This window comes from Macrotis lagotis, chromosome 1, assembly GCF_037893015.1.
Source record: "Macrotis lagotis isolate mMagLag1 chromosome 1, bilby.v1.9.chrom.fasta, whole genome shotgun sequence".
Lineage (NCBI taxonomy): Eukaryota > Metazoa > Chordata > Mammalia > Peramelemorphia > Peramelidae > Macrotis > Macrotis lagotis.
This window is the reverse complement of record NC_133658.1, coordinates 572,029,679-572,055,976: the sequence shown is the minus strand read 5'-3', so window position 1 is coordinate 572,055,976 and position 26,298 is coordinate 572,029,679. Positions and strand designations below refer to the sequence as shown.

Here is a 26,298-nt window from a genome sequence, read left to right as displayed (position 1 = left end):
AATATTTGAATAATATGAGATGATGATGAGGAGAAAACAGGGAGATATTGGTGAAAGTCCTCAATTTTTCTGGGGAAGTACAAGTTGAGACACCCAGATGAGTAGATGGAAAGAGGGGTTGTTGTGGGATGTTTGGGATAGCCAAATTCCAGAACCCTCAAATAAAAGAGAGAATATTATAAACAGCAAAAAAACAAGAGGTTTTGGACCACTCCTTATATTGGGATAACAAGTTGATTAGAGAAGAATAAAATTATCTCCTTATTGATTCTTGTCTTTCTTACATTGGGTGACCATTGGTCAAGATCTCCATTGTATTTGTTACCCTGGATAACGGGGGATGAGTGACAGGGCCTGAGTGTCCCTCTCTCTCTCTCTCTCTCTCTCTTCTTTCTGCATGTTGCTACTAAAAGAAAAGAAGTACTTTTTTCCTTCTTTTCTCAGACCCACCAGTGAAATGTTTTGCTTTGTTTTGTTTTGTCCAAGATATGATTATCGAGAAGCATTCAAAATATGAACTGTGTTAATTCTATGTGAATTCAGGACTTCTTTGGGACATAGTTTCCAAGCACACATCCATACTCACACACATATATACACAAAATGCAAAAACACATATTCACAGGATAATGCAAATGGTAAGAATTTTCGAATGGGTGAGAAAAAATACACAAACATATTCATTAATTTTCTTATAATCTTTAACTGGTATAGGAAGAGAAAGAAGGTATAGGAAGGTATAGAAAGAGGTATAGGAAGAGAAAGGAAGATACCCTAGCTTCACTTCCTAGGGGGGTGGGGTAAAGGATGGTAAAGAGACTAGGAACAGGAAGTCCTGCTAGAGGTTCAGGAGTCTAGGCAATGCTTCTTTAAATTCATCATCCGTAAATCTTCTCCTACTCTAGATCTCTCTAATATTTAATCTCCAGGTTATCATTATATTCAAAGAGAATCTTCCTTGAGGGAAGAGACTTTAATTTTTGTCTTTGTATTGCCATTGTCTAGCACATAGAAGGCATTTAAACAATTCTTGTTGATTAACTTTTATATTCTATAGATACTGTCACACTGTCACACAAGTTTGCTTGGGTTGATTCTGATACTATACTCTCCTTTTAGATAGTCCACAAAGAAAACTGATTCTTAGAGAAACACTCAATAGGATACTTAATCCACAGTAGGGCCTCTGAACAGCTGGGACAATTTCCTTACAACCCTAAACCTAGAAAATCACAAATTTCACAAGAACCAACCACTTTTCACCATCTGCACAATGCAAATAGTACCTACCTGAATCCTATCTCCTAATAACATGTGCTCTGATTAAGAATAATTACCATAGAAGGACAAATGTTACAGTGCTACCCAAATGAGAGTTATTCATATGATCATGGCTGAACAGCTCCTGTATTTGAGAAGAGAGGCACCAGTTTGAACAAGGCTACTTGGCCAGATTGTTTCCTATGTTACATTCTACTTCTGGGCTTCAGTTTCCAGCTAGGCCCCTGCCAATAGAATCCTATCTTTATTGTGATATTATCTGTGGTAAAAATTACTTAGAGAAGCTTGGCAACATAACTGACAGTAGTGGTGAGGAAGCAAGTAAATATCTGGAGGGACCACAGGGACTAGTGTGATTTTGCCTGAAGTTGTTTAGTTATAGGGGAATGAGAACTAGGAAAGTCTTGACATAAGCTAATAAACCACTGAATTATAAATAATAAGCTGGGAAAACAAATACAAGCAAGAAAAAGTCCTTGCCCTCAAGAACCTTACAATCTAAAGGGGAAAGAGCACAAAAAAGCTGAAAAGCGAAGAGTAAGAAGAAATAGCAAAGTTAATCTCAACATTTAACTTTTATAATAGATAACAAACTTTGTTTCTAATCTTTCATGTACCAGGAAGACTGAAAAAAAAACCCATGTTAATTAGTCATGTCCAACTCTTTGTGAGTCCATTTGAGGTTTTCTTGGCAAAGATGCTGGAATGATTTTTTCATTTCCTTTTCCAGTTCATTTTACAATATGAGGACATGGAGGCAAACAGGATGAAGTGACTTGTTCATGTCTCCTGACTCTAAGGCTAGCACACTATCCATTGATAAATCGATAGGATCACTGATTTTATTCCTATTCTTCTCTGATCATTTGCTTCCAAAGAATTTAAGATGATAGATTTAGAACTTGAAGGGTCCTCAAATACCATCTAGTCCAACTCTTTTCTATAGACAAGGAAACTAAAGCTAAATAAGTTAAGTGGCTTGTTTAAGGTCACCCAGGTATATAGCATAAGAAGTCAGATTGCAGCCAGCTCCTCTGAATCCAGTGTCAGGGTTGCTACTACTGTCCCATACAGCCATTATATAGGTCTGCAAGGCTCCCTGGTTGCATGTTTTTATTTTTTAAGACTTATGGATTCACAAAAACCTTTTTTGTTTTAAAGAATGTCACAATATTGAATATTTGTTCATTGTTCAGTGCATTCTTTTTAAGGTATGGATTGGTTTAAAATAGCTTCTTAATCTGAAATTCATGAACTTCTTTCAAACATTTTGCTAGCTGAATTTCAGGATAATTGATTTCCTTCGTAATTCTATGTTTTTAAGTTTATGCATCTAGAACAAAATTCAGAGAAGGGGTACATAGATTTTACTAGACTGTCAAAGTCCAAGACTCAAAAAAATCTTAAGAACCCCTGGCCTAGATAATCACTAGTTCTTTTTGCCACTCTTAAACTCTGACCTTTCAGGCAAACAATTTAATGATCTTCAATTATCTTATGCTATGAGGATAATCCTTGAAAGATAAAATCCAGCTATTAAAAAGTTGCTTATGTGACTTACCAAGAAAGAAGTATAATATATATCTCTACCACTTTTACTGGCACTTTCAAAGGTTGTGTTGCCAGAGTGTCAGCTGAAGTGCTGCGAACCAAGTCTACTTAAAGGTCAGAGAGAAATTGAGTAAAAGGTTCACCTCACAGAAGTAGTATCATCATCAGTCATGGTTTCTGGGCAGATACTCACACAATCTCATACCAATGTAGTCTTTTTGCCTTTAAATACCAGTTGGACGGGTTATAACATTGCACACAAGATATGATCTTCAAAGGATAAAGATAATGAGGAAGTGACACTGCCTTTCCCATGGGTGTGTACAGGTTGGCCTTTTGCTGCAACATAAGAACTAGAAGGCTAAGATTACCAGGGTTGGATGGAATCAAGGCTATGGTTGCTAGGGATAGGTGGAATTAGGACTTCAATTGTTAGGGATGGCTAGAATCATAATCTGAGATCACCACAGCTTGCACAGATAAAGGGAAAAACTGTATTTATGGAAAAACTAAAAAAATATGGAAATAGCATTCTTCCATTAGAAAGTAGATAGAGGTAACTGGTATCTTTGAAATTTTACACACACACACACACACATTATATTTACACATAAATATACATGTATGTATATTTATGTAAATATATTTATGAGGTATGGGGACATGTAATATTTATACTTTAAGGATCCATGATTTTATTGGTGTGAATACCCACACTGACTTTTAGTAAATGACTTGAGAGTTTCTTAGTCCAAAGATTCATCACCTGGGCCTAATTTGGTGATAAGTATCTCTGAAATAAGCTAAGTTGCTAGGCTGTTCCTGGGAACCAAAGTTATCAGGAACACAGAGCATACACACACACACACACACACACACACACACACACACACACAGAGTATGACATAGTGGATAAAGAACTGAATGGAAGGTTTGCCTTTAATGTACATTGGTTGTATGACACTGGATAAGTCACTTAACTGCTCCAGGTAATTATGACTTTATACTGCAGAGTTAAGCATCAACCTCTATTGATTTGAGTTTCCTCAAAGGGGCTTCACTGCACTTATCAAATCATGAGACTGTTCCTAAATATGTGTGTTTGGGGGGAGGTGAGGGAGAGGAGGAGGAGGTGAGGAGGGAGAGAACACACATTACATGGCATAATGGACTGAGTGCTGGCTCTGGGGTCAGGAAAACCAGAGTTGAAATTTGGCCTCACATACTTATTACCTGTGTGATCTTGGACAAGTCACTTAATCTCTGTTTGCCTCAGTTTCCTCATATATTATATGAGGAAATATATTATATAGCCCCTTCCTCCCAGGTTGTTGTAAGGAGCAAATGAGATAATATTTGCTAAGGGCATTGCAAAATTTAAAGCACTTTAGAATGAATGAATACATTGGAGGAAAAGCAGTCTATTGAACAGAAGGTCAGGCTTGGAGTCAGGAAGATCTGAGTTCAAGTCTACTCCTAGCACACTGTAGCTGGGTAATCCTAGGAAAGTTGCTTATTATAACTTTCAGACTGGCTGAAAAGAAACTTCATCAGTGTCTATAGTGGGAATTCCTTACAGCATTGTTTCAAACCAGCACATTCCATTTGTGCTCTGTGTTAGGAGCCTAGTGTGTATGCATGCTCAGACCCTTTCATAGCCTCTCAGGGCATATATATATTTATTAGGATGCAGATCTTTTGAATCATAAATAATAAGTAATTGACAATTGAATGGATTTTTGAGAACAGTCAAGTAAGCTCTCCCTTCAATGGTTAACATTTACCTCACTCATACTTCTTCTTTCCACTTTTGGACCATGATGAGGTGGCCTTGAGGATGGAGAGCCAGGCCTGGAGTCAGAAGAACCAAGTTCAGATCCAACCTCAGTCATAGCTATGTGACTCCTACCTGCCTTGGTTTTCTCACCTATCAAATGGGGATAAAAGAGAAAAACCTATTTCCTAGGATTAATGTAAGGAGTCTTTAGTACTAGGGCTGGAGCAGAACAGGAACTATATAACTGTTATTAGTTATTATATTCATTCTGTGAGATTCTTCTTCAGAATCTCCAATTGATTCTCTCCACCACGGTATTGAGGGAGCTTTGGGTTTTTTTTGGTCTAATGATACTTTGTGGCACAAATTTTGGCTGGTTCTGCCTGATGGACAGGCCCCAAGTACTGCTCCATTCCAGAGGCAGATGTGACCCCTATTGGAGGACCAGCTTCACTCTTTGCCAGGAGGGGGCCTCCAGGTGATGGATTCCTAGGCTAGCACAATTCACCAAAAATCCCTAAAAAACATCAACAGGCTTGCCCTGAAAAGTTGGGACTAATGAGTATAGGATATCCTCAGATATTGGGAGAACTAGATAATTCAAGAGACATCTTACAGATCAAATATGAAAATAGAGGATCCAATTAAGCAGAGTAACTGCCAATGGTCAACTATCCAAACTCATTTTCCAGATGAAGAAACTGTGGTAAATATTAAAAAAAAATGTCATTTTGACTCTGAGAATAATGGTAGTTGAGAATGAGAAGTTCTTTATTTGAAGGTTTTATTTTTGATCTCTCTCTCTGATTAAGTCACGAATCTGAGGACAAAAAAGGGGAAAAAAGCAAGTTTCTTCTTATGTCCTACTTGAAATTTACTATTTATAGCATATTAGTACCTCTGGATTATGGCTGCTAAAATAATTATTGCTGTGCTCAAGTGTACCTGTTCCCTGAGAAGCTAGGAATGGAACATGAAGGGAAATAATTGGGGGTTCTCTTTCACACAAACCTTCTGTCTATTCTATTGGGAAGTTCTAGCTTCTGAGATAGTGTGGTACAGTTTGTTGGGTCTGGTACAGTATATTGACTTTTGCTAATTATAAACAATGTGACAAGAACAAGTTTGCTTAACCCTTCTGGGTCTTCAGGTTATATAACTACCTCGGAAGAACTGGAGCTTTTCCTTGAAAGGTCCATTCCAACATGAGTTCCAGTACTAGATCTATGATCCTATGATTACTACATCATATTGGGTATTCATAGTCTGAAAATCTCATTCTGATCTTGAGAATCACTGTTCCCAGTTTAGAATTTTCTTCTGCACTGATTATGAGTTAAAAGGATAGTTATAGGGGCGGTTAGGTAGCGCAGTGGATAAAGCACCGGCCCTGGAGTCAGGAGTACCTGGGTTCAAATCCAGGCTCAGACACTTAGTGATTATCTAACTGTGTGGCCTTGGGCAAACCACTTAACCCCATTTGCCTTGCAAAATCCTAAGGAAAAAAAAAAAAGGATAGTTATATCATGGTAGTTGAACCTGGAGCAAGCAATTCAGGATGGTATGGATTGTTGGTTCAAGGTTCCTATTTCAGTGGTTGATTCCCATCACTATGAAGAAGTATAAAATGATCCAGAATCCATTAATTTCTGGCCCTTGTGCAGCTACACACACACACACACACACACACACACACACACACACACACACCCCTATACAAAACTATTTCAGGTATATTAGCCTATTCTTCTACATTTATCTCCTGTAAACATATTAGTATGTAGAAGACCAAGATATCCAGGTTGGGACCCTCTCTCCTGAATGCAAGTCCCAGCTCCTGAGCAGACCTTAATATTTCAGTTATTTCAAACTCAGCATGTCTAAAACAGAGCTTGTTATTTTCTTCTGAATTTCCCTATTTCTGTTGAGGGAACCATGATTCTTCATCACCTTGGAGTTAGTAACCCCTCACTCCATATATCCATTCAGCAAGACAAGTTATGTCCATTCTACCACCATAATATTACTTGCATCTATACCCCCCTCCCCGTTTTTGATTCACATAGCTATCACTCTCAGTCCATCATCTCTCATTTGGGCTAATGTAATAGTTCTCTAATTGGCATCTCCCCTCTTTAAACCATCATCCATACACCTTACATACATATTCCAAAAAACACAGGCCTTAAAATGTCATTTCCCTTCTCAGAAAGTTCCATTAGTTCCTTATTGCCTTTCAGAACAAATATCAACACTTCTCTCTCTGGTACTTAAAAGTCCTAACCTCTGCCTGCCTCTATAGCTTGAATCATTATTTCCCTTCCTGTATTATTATTTTTTTTGATAAACTCATCATACTGGCCTTCTTGCTATTCCTTAGACATAATATGTCATCTTCCATCTGAGTCTTTGCACAGGCTGTTCTACCTCCTCCTCATTTTAGTAGGACCCCTTTTAGTTCCTTCAAGGTCCATTTCAAATGCCACCTCCTCCCCAAGGTCTTTCCCGATACTTCAGTGACTAATGGTAAAGGCCTTTTTTCTCTTTCTTCAATTTTGTACATAACTTGAATGTAGATGTTGTTTCCCCTGATAAGCTCTTTGAGGACAGAGACCATTTCATTTTTGCATATCAAATATTAGGCCCAAAGGAGCAACCTGATAAATGCTAGATGACTGACTGAAGAATAGTGCACTGGCTTTAAACCTTCTCAAGTATGAGGTCTTTTTTTATGTCAATTTTTTTTTCTGAACCCCATATGCTAGCATATACAATGGTTCATTGTAGAATTCATTTTTATAGTCATTGATTGAAGAAATATATAAAAAAGTAAAATTCAGTCAACTTTTAATTTGTTGTATTATATAACAGCATCTTCAGACCTTTGAAAAAATCATCTATATGTTGAAGACCCCATTATTTATTCAATCTATAGAAAGTATATTTGTTTAATTTATTACCCGGCTATTTAATGAGGTGGACTCCTTGCAATAATGCTGTTTTCCCAGGAGTCCCTGGCACATAGGTTGGGAATCACTGCCCTAATATTTCTCAAAGCAGGTATTTTAAACTTTTCTGTTCTCTTCAAGTCTTCCAAATCTATAATGTCTCCCCTCACTCTCAATAAATAAACATGTTTCTTACATTAAATATTGCCAGGCTGTCCTTAATTCCTTACTCACTTTCACCTCAAAACATCTCTGTGTCTTCACTAACCCCATCTTTCTTTTCTATTTTATCATGTCTGCTTTTCTCCTTGACCTGTGCTTCTGTGTATTAGAATTTCTTGAATCTTTCTCTTCTCCCTGGCTTTCTTGATTTTAGACTGTTCTCCACTTTGCTTTCTTCTTTACTGGCTCCAAGTCTTATTCCCATACTTTAAATACAGGCATAACGCTAAATTTGGCAGGCAATTAGATGATACAATGGAGAATGCCAGGCCTGAAGTAATTAAGAACCATCTTCCTGAGTTCATATTTATCCTCAAATATTTACTGTGTGACCCTGGGAAAGGCACTTAACCTTTTATGACTCAGTTTCCTCATCTATAAAATGAACTGGAGAAGAAAATAGCAAACCACACCAGGTGGTTTGCCAGGAAAATTTCAAATGGGGGCATGGAAAGTCTGAAATGACTGAAGAATAACAAAGCTGAATAGGAGTTAGATCTCAAATCTGATCTCTTTCAAGAGATCTAATTACTAACTTCCTGAATTTTTACATGGATATTCTGCTATCACCTTAAGTTTAAAACATCTAAGACTGAATTCATCATCTTCTTCCCAGAAAGGTCACCATCTATCCAAAGAATTATTTAGTCAAACTCTTTCATTTTACTTCTAAGGAAACTGAAGCTCAAAAAATGTCAATCGACTTGCTCAAAGTCACAGAACTAATCTGTAACAGAACTGAGCCTGGGGTTTAGGTTATCTGACTTCCAATCCATTATTCTCTCTACTTTCTATAGAAACTGAGTTAGTAGTTTTGTTTTTTGTTTTTTAGGTTTTTGCAAGGCAAATGGAGTCAAGTGGCTTGCCCAGGGCCACACAGCTAGGTAATTACTAAGTGTCTGAGGCCACATTTGTACTCAGTTACTCCTGACTCCAGGGCCAGTGCTCTATCCACTGCACCACCTAGCTGCCCTCTAAGTTAGTAGTTTTTTTGGAGACAGCAAATAAACTTGCTTCATATACAATTATTTCAATTCAATTTATATTACCTCTTTAAGACTTCCTGAGTCTCTCACTTCCATCTGATTGATTTACCCTTGATTAAAGAACTCCATTCCATTAATGAAATCTCCTTCCCTTCTCTACTCTCAAAATTTGATTCTAAGGCCACTGGTCGATGTGAAACTGGTTCCAAAAGTAAAGTACTATTTTTCTTTTGGTCTAGTTCATACCTGCAACATCAAAAACTGCAAAGGGTCTTCAGGCTGTTCATATATTAAGTTTTCAGTGATACGCTAAGAAAGAGAGAGAGAAAGAAAAAGAGAAAGTTGAAGAGAGAGAATAAAAACTTTGAATTCTGAGCTAAGCTCAGGATATATCTGGTTACTTCTCTCTTCTGAAGTAACCCACAAGCATCCAAAAAGATTTTTTTATTAAAGATTTCATTTATTTTGAGTTTTACAATTATTCCCCTAATCTTACTTCCCTCCCCCTCCCCCACAGAAGGCAGTTTGTCAGTCTTTACATTGTTTCCATGATATACATTGATCCAAATTGAGTGTGATGAGAGAGAAATGATATCCTTAAGGAAGAAACATAAAGTATAAGAGATAGCAAGATCAGACAATAAGATATCAGGGTTTGTTTTTTTCCCCCTCTAAATTTAAGGTCCTTGGTCTTTGTTCAAACTCCACAGTTCCTTCTCTGGATACAGATGGTATTCTCCATTGCAGACAGCCCCAAATTGATCCAAAAAGATTTTAAAAATTAATATGCTTTCCCTAAGTAAGAATATGTACTTTCTAATTTCTGAGGTGAAAGAGAAAATATTTCCTTAAAAAAAGTCTTTCAGAGATGAGTAGGAGTTTCCTAGGAGGGAATCTATCCTCTTGTTCTGCTAGTCCCCTCTGCTTGGCTTCCTGGAGAGCTCATTTTCTTGGTTTTTTTTTTTTTTTGTTTCGTTTTGTTTTTGTTTTGTGAGGCAAATGGCATTAAGTGGCTTGCCCAAGGCCACACAGCTAGGTAATTATTAAGTGTCTCAGACCGGATTTGAACCCAGGCCAGATTTGAACTCAGGTACTCCTGACTCCAGGGCTGATGCTTTATCCACTACGCCATCTAGCCACCCCAAGAGCTCATTTTCATTACACAAGAACTCACAGTTCTCTCATTCTCAAACCCTAATCACCAACTTCTTTCCTGAATGGAACTATCTTATTAAAACCTGGAAGTTAGAGGGCAGCTAGGTGGTGTAGTGGCCTTGGAATCAGGAGTACCGGGATTCAAATCCAATCTCAGACACTTAATAATTGCCTACCTGTGTGACCTTGGGCAAGCCACTTAACCCCATTTTTGCCTTGCAAAAACCTAAAAACAAAACAAAACAAAACAAAACAAAACCTGGAAGCTAGTGGGAGGAACAATGCAAACTGAGAAAATGTTAATTTACTTCTGGATGATGATGCATGAGACATCTTTTAGATAAAATGATCATTAAAATTTGGATTTATGTAGGACCTTCTAAGAAATCTGTAATGTTCCACATATACTTTTAATTCTCATGAATACAAAATTCTTCCCCTTTAGAATCAAAAAGCTGAGGTCTTCCAGAATATAAAGGGAGACTTTCTCCACTAAGCTACTGAGGAACACTATGTAGACAAGTTCTTGTGAAGATTATTCTAAGAGTTCCACTTTAAAGAAGAGTTCGTTTGGTTTTTCTGTATTGGGGAGCAAAACATCCTCTAATTTAAGGATTTCTAAAATAAAAGATTTTCTCTTTTATTTGCTGTGTGTTTTTTTAAATTTTTTAAATTTTTTTATATTTTTTATTTGTTGCGTTTTAAAACCTTTCATAAGTTATATCAATTGGGATGGTAATAAAAACCCTTCATTCTTTATATAAACTGGGATAGCAAATTCTTCACCTGCTAGATAAATATACTTTCAGATACCACTTTAGCAAACCATGATAACTTCAAACAAAAATCTTTGCATGTATATAATAAATGTATACATCAATAACATTACTAGAAAGTGTTAAAAATGTACTAAACAGAAGTTGAGGAAAAAAGTTAAAGTATTTATAAACTTGAGAATCCAGTCTTGCAATTCTATGTTACTTAAAGAATGTCACCATTTAAAGATGGTCCACACCCTGTATGTCAACAGTTTTTACTATTTCAACAAAAAAGTAACCTTTAAGCAACATTTTTCCATCCAAAAGAATGAAGATTCTGGGGTGGTCATTCCACTGATAATATATTGATCTTTTACTACTGTCCCTGCCTAGAATGTAGATCCCCTCCTCTATAATTTTATTTTTTTAATTTTTTTGCAAGGCAAATGGGGTTAAGTGACTTGCCCAAGATCACACAACTAGGTAATTATTAAGTGTCTGAGGCCAGATTTTAACTCAGGTACTCCTGACTCCAGGGCAGGTGCTCTATCCACTGCACCACCTAGCTGCCCCTATAATTTTTAAATAAATCCTATCCATCTTTCAATTCAAAGTACAGATCAAGTCCTAAATACTCTTCCTCAGTCTTTCAGTCCATAGGTGATCTAGATTGCCTACCTTCCATTCATTTAACACAATCATTTACTACCTAGTATTGTTAATTATGGCCAATTATCCCAATAAGATCATATTCTTTGAGTCCTCAAGCTACATAGTACCTTCAACATCAGTAGGTGTTCAAAAGCTCCATTAAACTTCCCCTTCCACTGTTACTTAAAATTTGTGATACAAGGTGACCCCCCCTTCCCTCCTCTTCAGGTAAAAAGTTATTCTATTTAAGTTAGTATGGAAGTCAGTTGATGAAAAATATGGAGAGACTCACCTGGAATATTTGTATAATGTTGTGCTTTTCCAAATATCTCTGAGCTATTTCAAAAGGATCTTCAATCGTGGAAACTTGTGCTGATTGTCGTGGAGATGAATCTTTATGAGCAAACAAATTTATATCTGGTAAAGATTGTAGTAGACTATCTATCTGTAAATTTAAAAAAGAATCTTTTTAATAAATCTCAAAATTGCAGAAAAAATGTCAAAAGGAAGAAACAGTACATTAGGAAGTCTAGCAAGAAGAACCAATTAAAAATATAAAATGTTTTTTACTGAAAATGTAAGAGACCCAATATATCTTCACTTAAATAAAGAAGTAAGGGCATGGATAAAGTGATCAAATTTTTCCCACACAAAAGCAAAGGAGGGGTATGTAGAAGTGTGTGTGTGTGTGTGTGTGTGTGTGTGTGCACGTGTGCACGCACAGGCTTTTTTCCCTTTGGTTCTTTAAAAAAACAAGACTGAATTTGTATGCAGCCTTGTCCTGGAGAGAGCTACCACTCTTTCTTTCTTGGAGGGTCAAATCAAACCCAGGTCTCCCTACTCTAAATCCAGCCCTCTTTCCAATATACCACACAGCTTCTCTTTTCAATTCTGTAAAAATGCAGTGAATTGAGGGCTGCCAGGGCGGAGCCAAGATAGCCACGTGAAGCTAACATGCTCCTAAAGCTTTTTACTACCAAAGATAAATGTGAAGCCTTGCATTGACATTCATGCTACAAACAACATCAAGAAAAAGAGAGACCCAGTGAAGGTCTGTCTCTTTGGAGGAAAAGGGGAAATATAGCCTAGGCAGCAGGAGAGTGGGAAAGCCTGTGGAAGGCTTTTAGCAACAATGCAGTCCAGGTCCTAACAGCTTGACAAAAGAGGTCCCAGAAGCTAGCTAGCAAAGCCAGCAGGGAGGGTCCCAACCCCAAACAAAATTTGAACCTTGGGAACACTGGGGCAAAAGACAGGACTGAGTTGGGAACAAACCACTGCTAAGTCAGAACCTGGACACAAAGGAGGAAATAAACCTCTGCAAAGGCAAGGCCTGATCTGCAAGGCAACATCTTGGCCAACAATGAACCAGGAATCAGACCCCAGCCCCAGCATAAAAAGCTTGGATCTATACTCCCTATACCTCAGGAGTAGAATTAAAACAACAAAAATGAGCAAAAAAGTTAAAAGAGTGCTCACAATACAAAACTATTTTGCAGACGCAGTTGATAACAATGCCATATCAGATTCTACCCAAATTAAATTATCTGTTTAGTGCCACACCAATCAAAATTCCAAAAAATTACTTTAATGATTAGAAAAAGTTGTAAGTAAATTCATATGGAGAAATAAAAGCATCAGTTACCAAAACAGAGTGGTGGACCAGTGGAATAGACCAGGTACAATAGCAGGAAATGATTATAGTAATCTGCTGTTTGATAAACCCAAAGAGTTCAGCTATTGGGATTAAAAACTCTCTCTTTGATAAAAACTGCTGGGAAAATTGGTAGTATGGAAGAAACTTAGATTAGACCAATACCTCACACCCTATACCAAGATAAGATTCAAATGGATACAGGATTTAGATTTAGACATTAAAAAAAATACTACAAGCAAATTAGAAGATCAAGGACTAGTTTACTTGTCAGATCTATGGAAAGGGAAGCAAGCAGTTTATGACCAAGGAAGAGATGGTGAACATCACTCAAAACCAACTAGATGATTTCAATTACATTAAATTAGAAAGCTTTTGCACAGACAAAACCACTGTAACCAATATCAAAAGAAATGTAGTAAACTGGGAAACAATCTTTACAACTAATGTTTCTGACAAAGGACTCATTTCTAAAATATACAGAGAACTAAGTCAATTTTCAAAAAAAAAGCCATTCCTCAATTGACAAATGGTCAAAGGATATGCAAAGGCAATTTACAGATGAGGAGATCAAAGCAATCCATAGCCATATGAAAAATTGCTCTATATTATTAATTATTAGAGAAATGCAAATTAAAGCTTCTTTGAGGCACCACCTCACACCTCTTGGACCGGCCAATATGACCAGGAAGGATAATGATCATTGTTGGAAGGGATGTGGGAAACCTGGGACACTATTACATTGTTGGTGGAGCTGTGAACTCATCCAACCTTTCTGGAGAGAAATTTGGAACTTATGCCCAAAGAGCAACAAAAATGTGCATACCCTTTGATCCAGCAATGCCACTACTGGGTCTATATCTTGAAGAGATTATGAAAAAGGGTAAAAACATCACTTGTACAAAAATATTCATAGCAGCCCTGTTTGTGGTGGCAAAGAATTGGAAATTAAGTAAATGTCCTTCAAATGGGGAAATGGCTTAGCAAACTGTGATATATGCATGTCATGGAACACTATTGTTCTATTAGAAATCAGGTGGAATGGGAATTCAGGGAAGGCTGAAGGAATTTGCATGAACTGATTGCTGAGTGAGATGAGCAGAACCAGAAAAACATTGTACACCCTAATAGCAACATGGGGATGATGATCAACCTTGATGGACTCACTCATTCCATCAGTGCAACAATCAGGGACAATTTGGGGCTGTCTGCAATGGAGAATACCATCTGTATCCAGAGAAAGATCTGTGGAGTTTGAACAAAGACCAAGGACTATTACCTTAAATTTAGAAAAAAAAATATCTTATTGTCTGATCTTGCTATCTCTTATACTTTGTTTCTTCTTTAAGGATATCATTTCTCTCTCATCACACTCAATTTGGATCAATGTATAACATGGAAACAATGTAAAGACTGACAAATTGTCTTCTGTGGGGGTTGGGGGAGGGAAGTAAGCTTAGGAGAAAAATTGTAAAACTCAAAATAAATAAAATATTTAATAAAAAAATAATGGGGGTGGCTAGGTGGTACAGTGGATAAGGCACTGGCCTGGGTCGAGAGTACCTGAGTTCAAATCCGGCCTCAGACACTTAACAATTACCTAGCTGTGTGGCCTTGGGCAAGCCACTTAACCCCATTGCCTTGCAAAAAAACCCTAAAAAAAACTAATAAAAACAATGCCATGTCAGAAAAGAAATCAGTGAAAAATTACTCATAGGGGAAGTCTCAAAAAAAATCTATGAATTAGACTCAAATCCAAAAGCACATAGAAGAGCTTAAAAAAAGAATTTAAAAACTAAGGAAGAAGAAAAATGGGAAAAAAAGAAATGACAGTCATGCAGGAAAATTATGAAAAATTGACCAGAGAATTCAACACCTTTAAAAAGGAAATACAAAAGGTAACTGAAGAAAATAAAAGCCTAAACATTGGAACTGAACAAATAGAAATCAATGAATCCACGGGATTACAAGATTCCATCAAAAAAATAAATAAAAAGATTTAAAAAACTGAAGAAATTGTAAAGTACCTTTCAGGAAATACAAACAAACTGGAAAATAGATCCAGAAGAGATAATTTCTGAATCATCAGGCAACTAGAAAGCCTAGATCAAAAAAGAACTTAGAGAACATCATGAAGGAAACTATCAGGGAAAACTGTCCAAATCTGCTAGAACAAGACAATATAACCACTAGAAGAATACACAAAAGCCCTCCATAAAGAGACCTCAGGAAAAAACTCTAAGGGCTGTTATAGCCAAATCCTAGAACTCTCAAATAAAGGAGCAAATACTGCAAGCAGCAAAAGGGAAAATTTAAATACAAAGGAAACCCATTCTGACTCACCTAGCACCTACCAGCCTCAACACTGGTGGACCGGAGGACTTGGAATAACCACATACCAGACGGCAAAGGATCTGGGATTACAAACAAGAATTTACTACCCTGAAAAATTCAGTGTGTATTTTCAGGGGAAAAGTTGAATGTTCAACAAAATAGAGGACTTCTAGAACTTCCTGAAAGGGAGACCAGAACTGAACAGAGAATTCAATAGCCAAATACATGACTCAGGGGATGCATAAAGAGGTAAATGAAAAGAAGGAAAAAACAAAACAAAACAAATGTTAGTCAAGACCATCAAATTGTATACAACCCTAAAAGGGAAGATATAAAACTTCTCTAACTCTTAAGAATTTTACTTCCCTTAGGATAATTAAAGAGTTGAATATAATTGAAGAGACTGAAATTAGAGGATTTGGGTACAGCTGGGTTTTGACTCTCTATTTAAGAGGCGCAGGATGGCATCACTTAAGTTTGAGACAAAAAGCCCTGATGAAAAGCAGGGGTGATAACTCTAAACTTAAAGTGTGTCAATATCCTTTGACCCATTTCAATTCTGCTGTGCTTAGCACTTTCTCTGATGAGGGCATCATAAACTAAAATAAAATGCAGAAAGGTAGATATAATAAATGCACACTTCTCAGATCATGATGTAATAAAAATTACATGTAATAAAGGTCATAGAAAGATAAACCAAAAACTAATTGTAGGGTGGCTAGGTAGTGCAGTGGATAGAGCACCGGCCTTGGAGTCAGGAGTACCTGGGTTCAAATCTGACTTCAGACACTTAATAATTACCTAGCCATGTGGCCTTGGGCAAGTCACTTAACCCCATTGCCTTGAAAAAAAAATCTAATAAAAAAAGAAAAACTAATTGTAAACTAAATAAGTTAATTTTTAAAAAATGGGTGAATCAAACAGCAAATAATAGAATTAATCAATAATTATATCCAAGAAAAATGATAATGAGATATCATACCAAAATTTGTGGGATGCAGCCAAGATGGTTTTAAGGGGAAACTCTAAATGCCTATATGAATACAATAGAGAAAGAGGAGATCAGTGAATTGGGTATGCAACTAAAAGAAACTAGGAAAAAAGAACAAATTAAAGATCTCCAATTAAATACCAAATAAGAAATTCTGAAAAATGAAGGGAGAGATTAATAATATTGAAAGCAAGAAAACCATTGATCTAATAAATAAAACTAAGAGTTGGTTTTTATGAAAAAGTCAATAAAATAGATAAACCTTTGGTTAATCTGATTAAAAAAGAGAAATAAGAAAACCAAATTACTAGTATCAAAAATGAAAAGAGTGAACTAACCACCATGAGGAGGAAATTAAAGAGATAATTTAGAGCTACTTTGCCGAACTGTATGCCAATAAATTGGATAACCTGAGTGAAATGGATGAATATTTACAAAAATACAAGCTCCTCATATTAACAGAAGAGGAAATAAATAACCACATTTCAGAAAAGGAAATTGAAGAAGTCATCAATAAACTCCCAATAAACTCTAAAAAAGTCCAGATAAATTTACAAGTGAATTCTACCAAATATTTAAGGAACAATTAATTCCTATTCTACAGAAGCTATTTAAAAAAATAGAAAAAGTTCTGCCAAACTCCTTTTATGACATGGTGCTGATACATAAATAAGGAACCAAAACAGACAAAGAAAATTATAGACCTATTTCCCTAATGAATATTGATGCAAAACCCTTAAATTAAAATTTTAGCAATGACACTATAGCAAGCTATTACTAGGGTAATACACCATGATCAGGTAGGATTTATACCAGGTAGGCAGGGATAGTTCAGTATTAGAAAAATACTCAACATAATTGAACATATCAATAGCAAAACCAATAGAAACCATATGATTATCTCAATAGATGCTGAAAAAGTCTTTGATAAAACAAAGCATCCATTCTTATTTAAAAACCACCAGAAAGTTTAGGAATAAATGCAGTTTTCCTTAAAATGATAAATAGTATCTAAAAACCATCAACAAATATTATATGTAATGGGAATAAACTCAAAAGAATTTCTAATAAAATCAGGAGTGAACCAAGGATGCCCATTATCACCATTACTATTCAATATAGTATTAGAAATGCTAACTTAAGCAGCAAGGGGAAAAAAAAATTGAAGGAATCAGAATTGGCAATGAGGAAGCAAAGCTTTCATCTCTGCAGATGATAGGATGGTATACTTAAAGAACCCAAGAAAATCACCTAAAAAAAATCCCTGAAAGAATTAAGAAATTCAGCAAAGTAGCAGGATATAAAATAAACCACATAAAACATCAGCATGTCTTATATATATGAACAACAAAGCCCAAGAGCAAGAGATAAAGATAAATTCCATTTAAAGTAACTATAGACAACATTAAAAAACTTGGAAATTTACCTCCTAAGACAAACCCAGAAACTGTATGAACATAATTATAAAGCACTTCTCACCCAAGTAAAGTCAGATCTAAATAATTGGAAAAATGTCAATTGCTCATGGTTAGGTCAAGTTAATATAATAAAAATTGACAATTCTACCTAAATTAAATTACCTATTCAGTGCCAAACCAATCAAACAACCAAGTAACTATTTTACAAGCTAGAAAAAAAATAGCAACAAAATTCATTTGGAACAACAGAAGGGCAAGAATAGCAAGGGGACTGATGTAAAAAAAATGTAAAAGAGGGTAGCCTAGCTCTACCATATCTAAAACTATACACTAAAGCAGCAGTCATCAAAACTACCTGATATTGGTTAAGAAATAGAGTAATAGGGAGGGCAGCTAGGTGGTGCAGTGGATATAGCACTGGACCTGGAGCCAGGAGGACCTGAGTTCAAATCCAACCTTAGACACTTAATAATTGTCTAGGTATGTGGCCTTGGGCAACTCACTTAACCCCATTACCTAACATTAAAAAAAACCAACCAAGAAATAGAGTAATGGAGCAGTGGATTAGAATAGGTTCAAAAGAAACAAGTAAATAACAACAACAAACTACTAATTAAATTTAGGTTTGACAAATCCAAAGACATCAGCTTCTGGGATAAGAAGGTAATTTGAATCTACATGACTGCAGAACAGTGTATGAACAGATAAATGAATATCAATATGATAAAATGCTGTTGACTTTTTCTTTTTCCCACTTCTTCACTGTGATTCTGCCAGAATGTTTCCTCCTCCTCCTTCTCCATGGCTTGTCTGTTTTACAATTCTGGCTCTTATCTTTCGACCTTGAAATTTAGCAGAAAGAATATTTTTAGAAATAGGACTAGCTGGAGAGAATCCAAATCTTCATGAAGATTTGGATAAACAAGTGTTATAAAGGAAATTTATTTGGATTTAAAAGAATCAGGAAAGACAGTGTATATTCCAAATATGTTGTATATAAAGAAATCATAAAAAGAAATGCTATTTTTAATTTGAAAGTTTTGGGAAGAATATTCCAAAAAAGAAAAGAGAGTCAGGTTAATTTTAAAGTATATAATTTGGGTACTATGTAATGCCATAAATAAATAAAGCAATAAGGGGAAACTAAATAGTTAATCTTTTACCAGAATGATATCATAACATTGTAGCTTCAGGAGTTTATCAATATAGATTCTGATAATGCTAGTTATTACAGAAAATTATGGGTCTAGTGAGGGTTTGAAAATGGAAGATTCCCCCCCCCCCAGAAAAGACTTGGGATTGTCCCCTCTAAAAAAATAAGTTATTTAGTTTACTCTATTTGAAGAAAGGGGATAAAGGATATTCCAATTAGACTGAGAGATTTTTAAGTGACTGTTTGCCTTCTCAAAAGTTATACTAGTTAGAATTTGTAAGTGTTAAATATTAATACCCTTCTATGGAAAAAATGTATTGTCATATACTGAATGTTCTATGTATTTTCTCTAGTGTGAGAGCAAGGTGGGGTTTTCCTGGGAGTTCCGGGGGTGGGGGTGGCGCTCTCTGGTTTAAAGTACTCTGATTCTGTTTTTTTTTGTGTGTTTTATATGTGTTTGTTTCAAAATACAGGCAGGGGGCTTCGCAATCTCTGCCTGGTCAGATCTGCTTTCATGTCTTTGTGTTCTGAGTGGCCAATCCTCTTTCCTTTCTCTCTTTTCAAAATTAGATCTTTTTCTTTTTTCAAAAACACATGATCAGCGCCACAGGAAATTTTCCTGAGAATCTTGTTGTTTTTGGGAAAGAAGAGGTTGTATTAATTTTCTCTTATTTCCTATTGTTTATTTTATGATCTGATTGTCTAAAAGAGTTTTACTTAATGATTTGGCAAATCATATTTATAAGGGACTTAGTAGAAATTGAAATTGTCCCTAAAATTCTTTTTTACAAATCAATGTAATAAGAGAAGAAAGTACAGAGAGCTGTAAGTCTATATGGAGATGTGTGTTTAAATGAAGTTCGGATAATCTGAAAATTGCATTAAGTTCCTACTTTTGCAATATCTGGCAGTAAATTGATTGGCAAAGTAATAATCCTCATAAAGTGAAAAGTCTGATATGACAGCAATTCCTAAGTAAATGTTAACTGTTTCTTCAAATTGGGTAAATCTATAATGTGTAATCCTGTGTGCAAAGAACTGAATTAAAGGATTTGTAAAAAATAATATTGATTTGTTTTGGTTATAATGCTTTTTGGCTCCTCTAGAGTTATAGGAGGAAAAAGTACTAATGGGAATACTAAAATAAGATAAGGTCAGAATAGACTTGATAGAGGCTGGGAGTCTGCCAAAACCCTTGTTATCACAGACTTCTGAGTTACATGCTCTTAATCAGGCTTTATAATTGATAAAAACAAAAAACAAATGGGGTATTGTTCATGTATTTGAAAAATTTGGGATGACCAAGGAATGATAAACAGTATAGGTAAAGAATTAGTACATACTACTTTGATATCTCAAAATGTGAGGCATCTCCAATTCCTAGAACATCATTTTGTCAGTGAAGATTGAAAGCTCTTATTAAGTTAAAATGCTGATACAGATAAAAAAATTTGCAGACTTATATTTTGAAAAGGAAAATAATTTAAGGTAATTTTGAATATAAGTTTTGGAATTTATAAGATTATTAAGAGAGCTATGAAGAAAATCTTGTAATCATAAAATTTTTTAGAAACATTTAGTCTTAAGAATTTTTTATTACAAAATTTTAGGGAGTATAGGGAATATACTTTAAATTGAAAATATGTTATTTTAGTAATTTTAGTTTTTTTAAATAATTTTAGTAATTAGTAAATTTTGTATAAATACAGATTCAAACAATTCTTTTGAAAATTTAAAATTGTGTTACAATAACAAAATGTGAATGAATTAAAGTGTCATCCATTATATTTGTAAAGATTTGTTATAAGAAAATTAGAGAATACCTTGCCAACAGGTTATATCTCTTGAGGTCTTTTTTTGGCCCAGAGAGTTTGTGAAAAGCTTTGTTTTTCCATCTCATGTTTATGAAATTATTATATATTAGAAATTGTATATGTATCTTGTAACACTGGCCTTAGTAAAAAATTTACATTAGGATTTTTGAAAATTTATATATTTTTAAAACTAAATTCACAGAGAATCTTATTTTCTTTTTTTGAAAATAGTGTATTTGGAATAAGAAGAAAATAAGCTTATAATACAGAGATGTGAAAGAAATTTGAGTGTGAAAGATATTCGGGTCTAAGGTTAACTTTAAGAGAATTTGTTTTGTTTCTGCTTTAAGGCAATGAGATGTTAGCCTGGAGATCTTATGTTTCATGTAGTTTAAGAGTTAAATGTTCAATTTAAAACAAGTTATATGGTAAAGTCAGAAAAAGAGTGTATAAGAGATTAGGAAGTATATATTAACTGCAATTATTTCCAATAATACTGAGTATATGTGAGGGACTTTGAAAGATGATTGGAAAATTGAAAAATATATAACCCATAGTTAGATGACTTGCTGATGAGTAAGATGTTGAAAAAGTTATGTGATTTAGTTTTGCCTATATAAGCTATTTTACTGTTATAATATTTGAGCCTAGAACTAATGATTGATTGCTTTGTAGCAATAATGAGGGAAATGACCCTCTGGGTTCCCTGAATTTTTTAAACAATGTAATGGACCTTATTCTAAACCTGTAGGTCCAAGCATATATGCAATGATAGAAAAGCAATTATATGCTATATTATTGCTATTAGGAGAATGACCACAACTCCTTAACATTTTTACAGATAGTAAGTATGATTATCATGTCGTCAGATGCATAGAAACAACCTTTATTAATCATAGCACTGATGTGGTATTATATCAACTCTTTAAAGAATTACTAATTAGTTAGTAGAAATAGATACAATTCTTTTTTTATTTGAACATATAAATTCCCACCCTGGATTGTCTGGATCTATCTATCTATCATCTATCTATCTATCTATCTATCTATCTATCTATCTATCTATCTATCTATCTATCTATAATGAAAGTAATCATATTGCCTCTTTACTAAAAGGAAGAATTAAAAATCACCAGAGAGCAAGCTAGGAATATAGTAAAATCCTTTCCACAAAGGGGTATCTACCTATCCCTCCAAATTATTTTAAGAATCCTAGAAGCCAAACTCCTAATGAATTATGGCAGATGGATGCACCTTTTGGAAAAATGAAATCTATTCATGTTACTGTAGATACATTTAGTTCATATACAATAGCAACAGCACAAAGTTCAGAGGCTACTCAAGGTGTGATTGATCATTTATTCTATTGCTTTACAGGGACACCAAAATCTATAAAAACAGATAATGGCCCTGGATATACTTCTATGGCATTTAAACAATTCTGTCTATATTACAATATAAAACATATTACAGGGATTCCTTATAATTCCCATGGGTTAATTGAGAGGAAGAGTAGGTCATTATAAATATTCCTACATAAACAGAAAAGGGGGAATGTGGGAGAGCAGATACTGGGCACACCTAAATAAAGCATTGTATTCATTAACTATTTGACTTTAGATGATAACTCTGATTGAAAAACACTTTGGTTACAAAATTACCATAGATAACATAATAAATAATATTAAAAGTACTCACAGAGTAATGTGGAAGGGTACAAAAGATAGACATTGGAAAGGACTTGATCAACCCTGGGGTCGAGGGTATACTTTTGTTTTGTCCACAGATGGAGAAATTGTCTGGATGTCAGGAAGGAACATCAGACCGTGCAGACCAGATGATCAAAGTAATACAGAAAATGAATAACTCACACTTAAGAAATTGAAAAAGAAAGCATAAGAGAAAGGACAGACCACACAAAAAGGAAAGCACAAAATGGACTTATAGAACAACTTGTGATTCTTATATTAATTGTGAACAATTTGGTGAGTGCAAAAGGAACTGAATATTGGACATATTCAAAACTATACTATGGAGAGAAAAGTATGACTGAAGAGAAGCTGAAAATTGTTTGAGATATAACAAAGTTATTATTGGGAATATCAAAGAAGAGATGTTGAGAAGTTAGGTATAATTGTTCTGGCTTAAATAGTATCACACCCCATATAGAGAAATTTGTGACTTTTACTGAGAAAAAGAGGGGAAATAATATTAACTGTTACAACTGCATTATTTGAGCATGTGTATGTGAAGAATTGAGGAATAAGGAAAAGATAAAAGCAAAATATACTCAAGAATTGTCAGAAAATGTTACTAGAGCATTTAAGGCTCAGAAGAAGACTTTAAGAAAATCTTTATCATTCGATTAATGCATTACAATCGTTTGTAATGAACAATTTGTGTTAGGGAAGAATATATAAATTTGAGCAAGACATTGTATGATTTGCTGTCTTTTCCACCTATAATTGGTACATGGTTACATGATATTATTTGTTTTCAGATTGTTATAATTATGATATTGATCATTTGTTGTTTGTCTCTCATTTTAAAGAATTATCTTTTGATACTGATGATTTGTATAAGTTGGCTAAAGACATCCAAGAAGCCTCTGAGTGGGACTTGATTCCTGAAAAGACAGCCAATAAGATGATTAAGTGGTTTCATCATCCTACCCTCTTTGGGCATTGGTCCCAGAGTATTATGTAATTGTGTCTTATATTGATTCTCTTTTATTTAGTTATTTATTTAATTTTGAATTTTACGATATTTCCCCCCCATCTTACTTCCCCCCGAAGGCAATTTTCCAGTCTTTACATTGTTTCCATGCTGTACATTGATTCAAATTGAGTGTGATGAGAGAGAAATCATATCCTTAAGGAAGAAACATAGAGTATAAGAGATAACAAGATCAGACATATATTGATTCTTTGGATGTTTCTACTTTGCTGTTTTCCAAGTTTAATCAAAATATTTTTGCTGTAACCAAAGCTACTATATATACTATCAATAGAATTCAGAATTGTATAACCCAGGTTGAGCATCAGGTTGGGTAATTGTGAGCTTGTTGTGTAAACCGAAAAAGAGGGAAGTGTTGATTTTTGTTTCAGCAAGCTTGTGTTGGAGGTCAATTATGACTAAGACTTAAGCTTTGGTGGCCCTCCAACTGAAGGCTTTCCATGGAAATCTGATTTGATAAGACAACTGCATCATTTGTAGCCTCACTTGTTGACAGCCCTGTTCTGGAACTTCTTGACCTGAGTTACATCCTGCTAGGTTACATCCTGCCCAAAATAGAGTTACATCATTGTTTTTATCCTGTATGCTAATTTTGTGGTTTTCTGCTATGAGAACTGTTTGATACTTTCAATAAATGGCTCTGCTAGTTGTCCTGCTAGTATCCCCATCTGAGTGTATATGTGTTTCTTTTTCTCTCCTGAGCTGAATGAATCCCCTGGTGGACAGGGGAGCTCAACATATACACATATATGCATACATACATACATACATACATACATATATAAGAGAAATGCAAATTAAAACAATGAGGTATTACCTCATATCTATCAGATTGGCTAAGATGACAAAAAAGGGAAAATGATCAATGTTGGAGAGGTTATGGGACGATTGGGACATTAATGCAATGCTGGTGAAGTTGTGAACTGATCCAACCATTTTGGAGAATAATATGTAACTATGCCCAAAAAGCAATAAAAACGTTCATTCCCTTTGACCCAGCAATTCTAATTCTAGGCCTTTCCAGAAGAAATCAAAAAAAAAAATGGGAAAAGTCCTACATGTTCCAAAATATTCATAGTAGTTCTTTTTGTAGTGGCAAAGAAATGGAAATTGAGGAGATGCCTATCAACTGGGGGATGGCTGAACAAGTTATGATACAAGAATACTATGGAATTTTATTGTTCTATAAGAAACTATAAATGGCCAGACTCTAGAGAAGCATGGAATGAGTTACAGGATCTGATGCTAAGCCAAGGGAGTAGAACCAAGAGAACAATGTACACATTAACAACAACAACATTGTGAGATGATCAAACTGGATGGAAGCAGCTGCTCTCAGCAGTTCAGAGAGTTAGGACAACCGTATTAGATCCTCTATGGGCAATGTTATTCCCATGAAGCGGAAGAAAAACAAAACAAAAATTAAAAAAACCTCAGAATCTGATGAACACTTTAGAAAAAATGTCTCTTATGTATCTCTTTCTTTTCATCCCAATTCCTCATATGGAAAATGACTACTCTGTAAACATATTTATCACAAATGTATGTATGACCGTTTGATGTTGAGGGGAGGGGGTGGGGTGAAAAGGAAGGGTGGAAGGAATGAATATGGATGAAGGTTGAAAAACTTTATAACATATTTGTAAAAATAAAACATCAATTAAAAAACAGTCAAATAACAAACAAACAAATAAATATCCCTATTACCCAAGTCTTTCGTGGAAGGAGAAACACGGCATCAACTGAGACTTGGAGAGCTTTAGAACTTGTGGGCTGAAGTCAGGAGTACCTGGGTTCAAATCGGGTCTCAGACACTTAATAATGACCTAGCTGTGTGGCCTTGGACAAGCCACTTAACCCCATTTTCCTTGCAAAAAAAAACCCCCCCACAAAAAACGAGAGGGCTCCGGAGCTGAATGTAAAGTCCCCCCAACGTCCCGTCCCCATCCCCCATTGGCACCCCACGAAGCACTGCGCCACACAGGCCCCGGGACTGGCAGCTTCTTTTCCACACTCGTTGGGAGGGTGAGGGGGAAGAGAAAGGCCGCGGCCGTTAGGCCGAGGGGCCCACAAGGATGGCGGACAACATCCGGCTCCATTCCCACATGCGCTTCCGGAAAGGAGGGGGCGGGGCCCCGCGGACCCCCGGACCCCCTTTACCTGGTTTTGTAATTGGGAGGACGTGCTGGATCGCATACTCGCAGTATCCAGCGCGTAGGCCCCGTCAGAAAGCGGGTGGACCCCGTCGGAATACCCTTCGACTTCGTTGCTGTCGTAAGTCCTGTTTGGATCTTCGCTGGGCAGTTTTTCTTCGGGTCTGAATGACATGTGTTCCACCACCTGCCTTTCGCTGAGATCATCTTCATCCAATATGCTGCTCGCAAAACTCATGGTCCCTCTGCGGCCGCGACCCTTGTGTCTCGTGGAGCGGCCCGCACTCGTGGGCCGCCCCTCCGCATCACTTGCTCTTTGTTGCTCTATCAAACTCGGCGTGGAGGATGCTGGGAGCGGCTCCCCCCCCCACCCAGGGCGGGGCCTGTCCTCCCCGGGTCCGGGCGCGTGTGTGTGTGTGTGTGTGTGTGTGTGTGTGTGTGTGTGTGTGTGTGCAGCCGGAAGTCGCCGCGGGCACCCGGATGGAGACCCTCTGCTCCCGCCGCGGCATCCCGCCTCGAGGCTCTGAGGGCTCCTGAAAGCCGGCCTTCCCATCATGGCAGTGCTCCTTGGAAAGGAAAGTTGACTTTGCTTTGCTTTTTAATTTTTTTTAATTGAGCACCTCTTTCAGCCTTCTGTTTCTCATGTGAATATAATCTCTGGAAATGGGCCCAGAATTTAAAATGAACATTCATTATTAAGTGCTGAGACTCTAAAGGTG

General features: G+C 36.0%; 1 protein-coding gene across 3 annotated transcripts in view; it reads right to left on the bottom strand.

Moving 5' to 3' along the window:
• The window catches only part of TEX55 (testis expressed 55), a 49,920-nt gene extending 23,902 nt beyond the window's left edge, over positions 1-26,018 (bottom strand). The window contains exons 1-4 of one of the 3 annotated variants that reach the window (XM_074234098.1): positions 25,587-26,018; positions 11,622-11,774; positions 9,012-9,074; positions 4,105-4,759 (exon numbers count right to left, since the gene is read on the bottom strand). In XM_074234098.1, coding sequence (XP_074090199.1) covers positions 4,727-4,759; positions 9,012-9,074; positions 11,622-11,774; positions 25,587-25,817 — 480 coding nt within the window. In that variant the 5' untranslated portion in view covers positions 25,818-26,018 and the 3' untranslated portion in view covers positions 4,105-4,726. Of the gene's footprint in view, positions 1-4,104; positions 4,760-5,353; positions 5,430-9,011; positions 9,075-11,621; positions 11,775-25,586 lie in introns of those variants that run through there. The other 2 variants (XM_074234088.1, XM_074234106.1) reach the window with 2 other exon arrangements.
• Between the last annotated feature and the right edge of the window lie 280 nt (positions 26,019-26,298).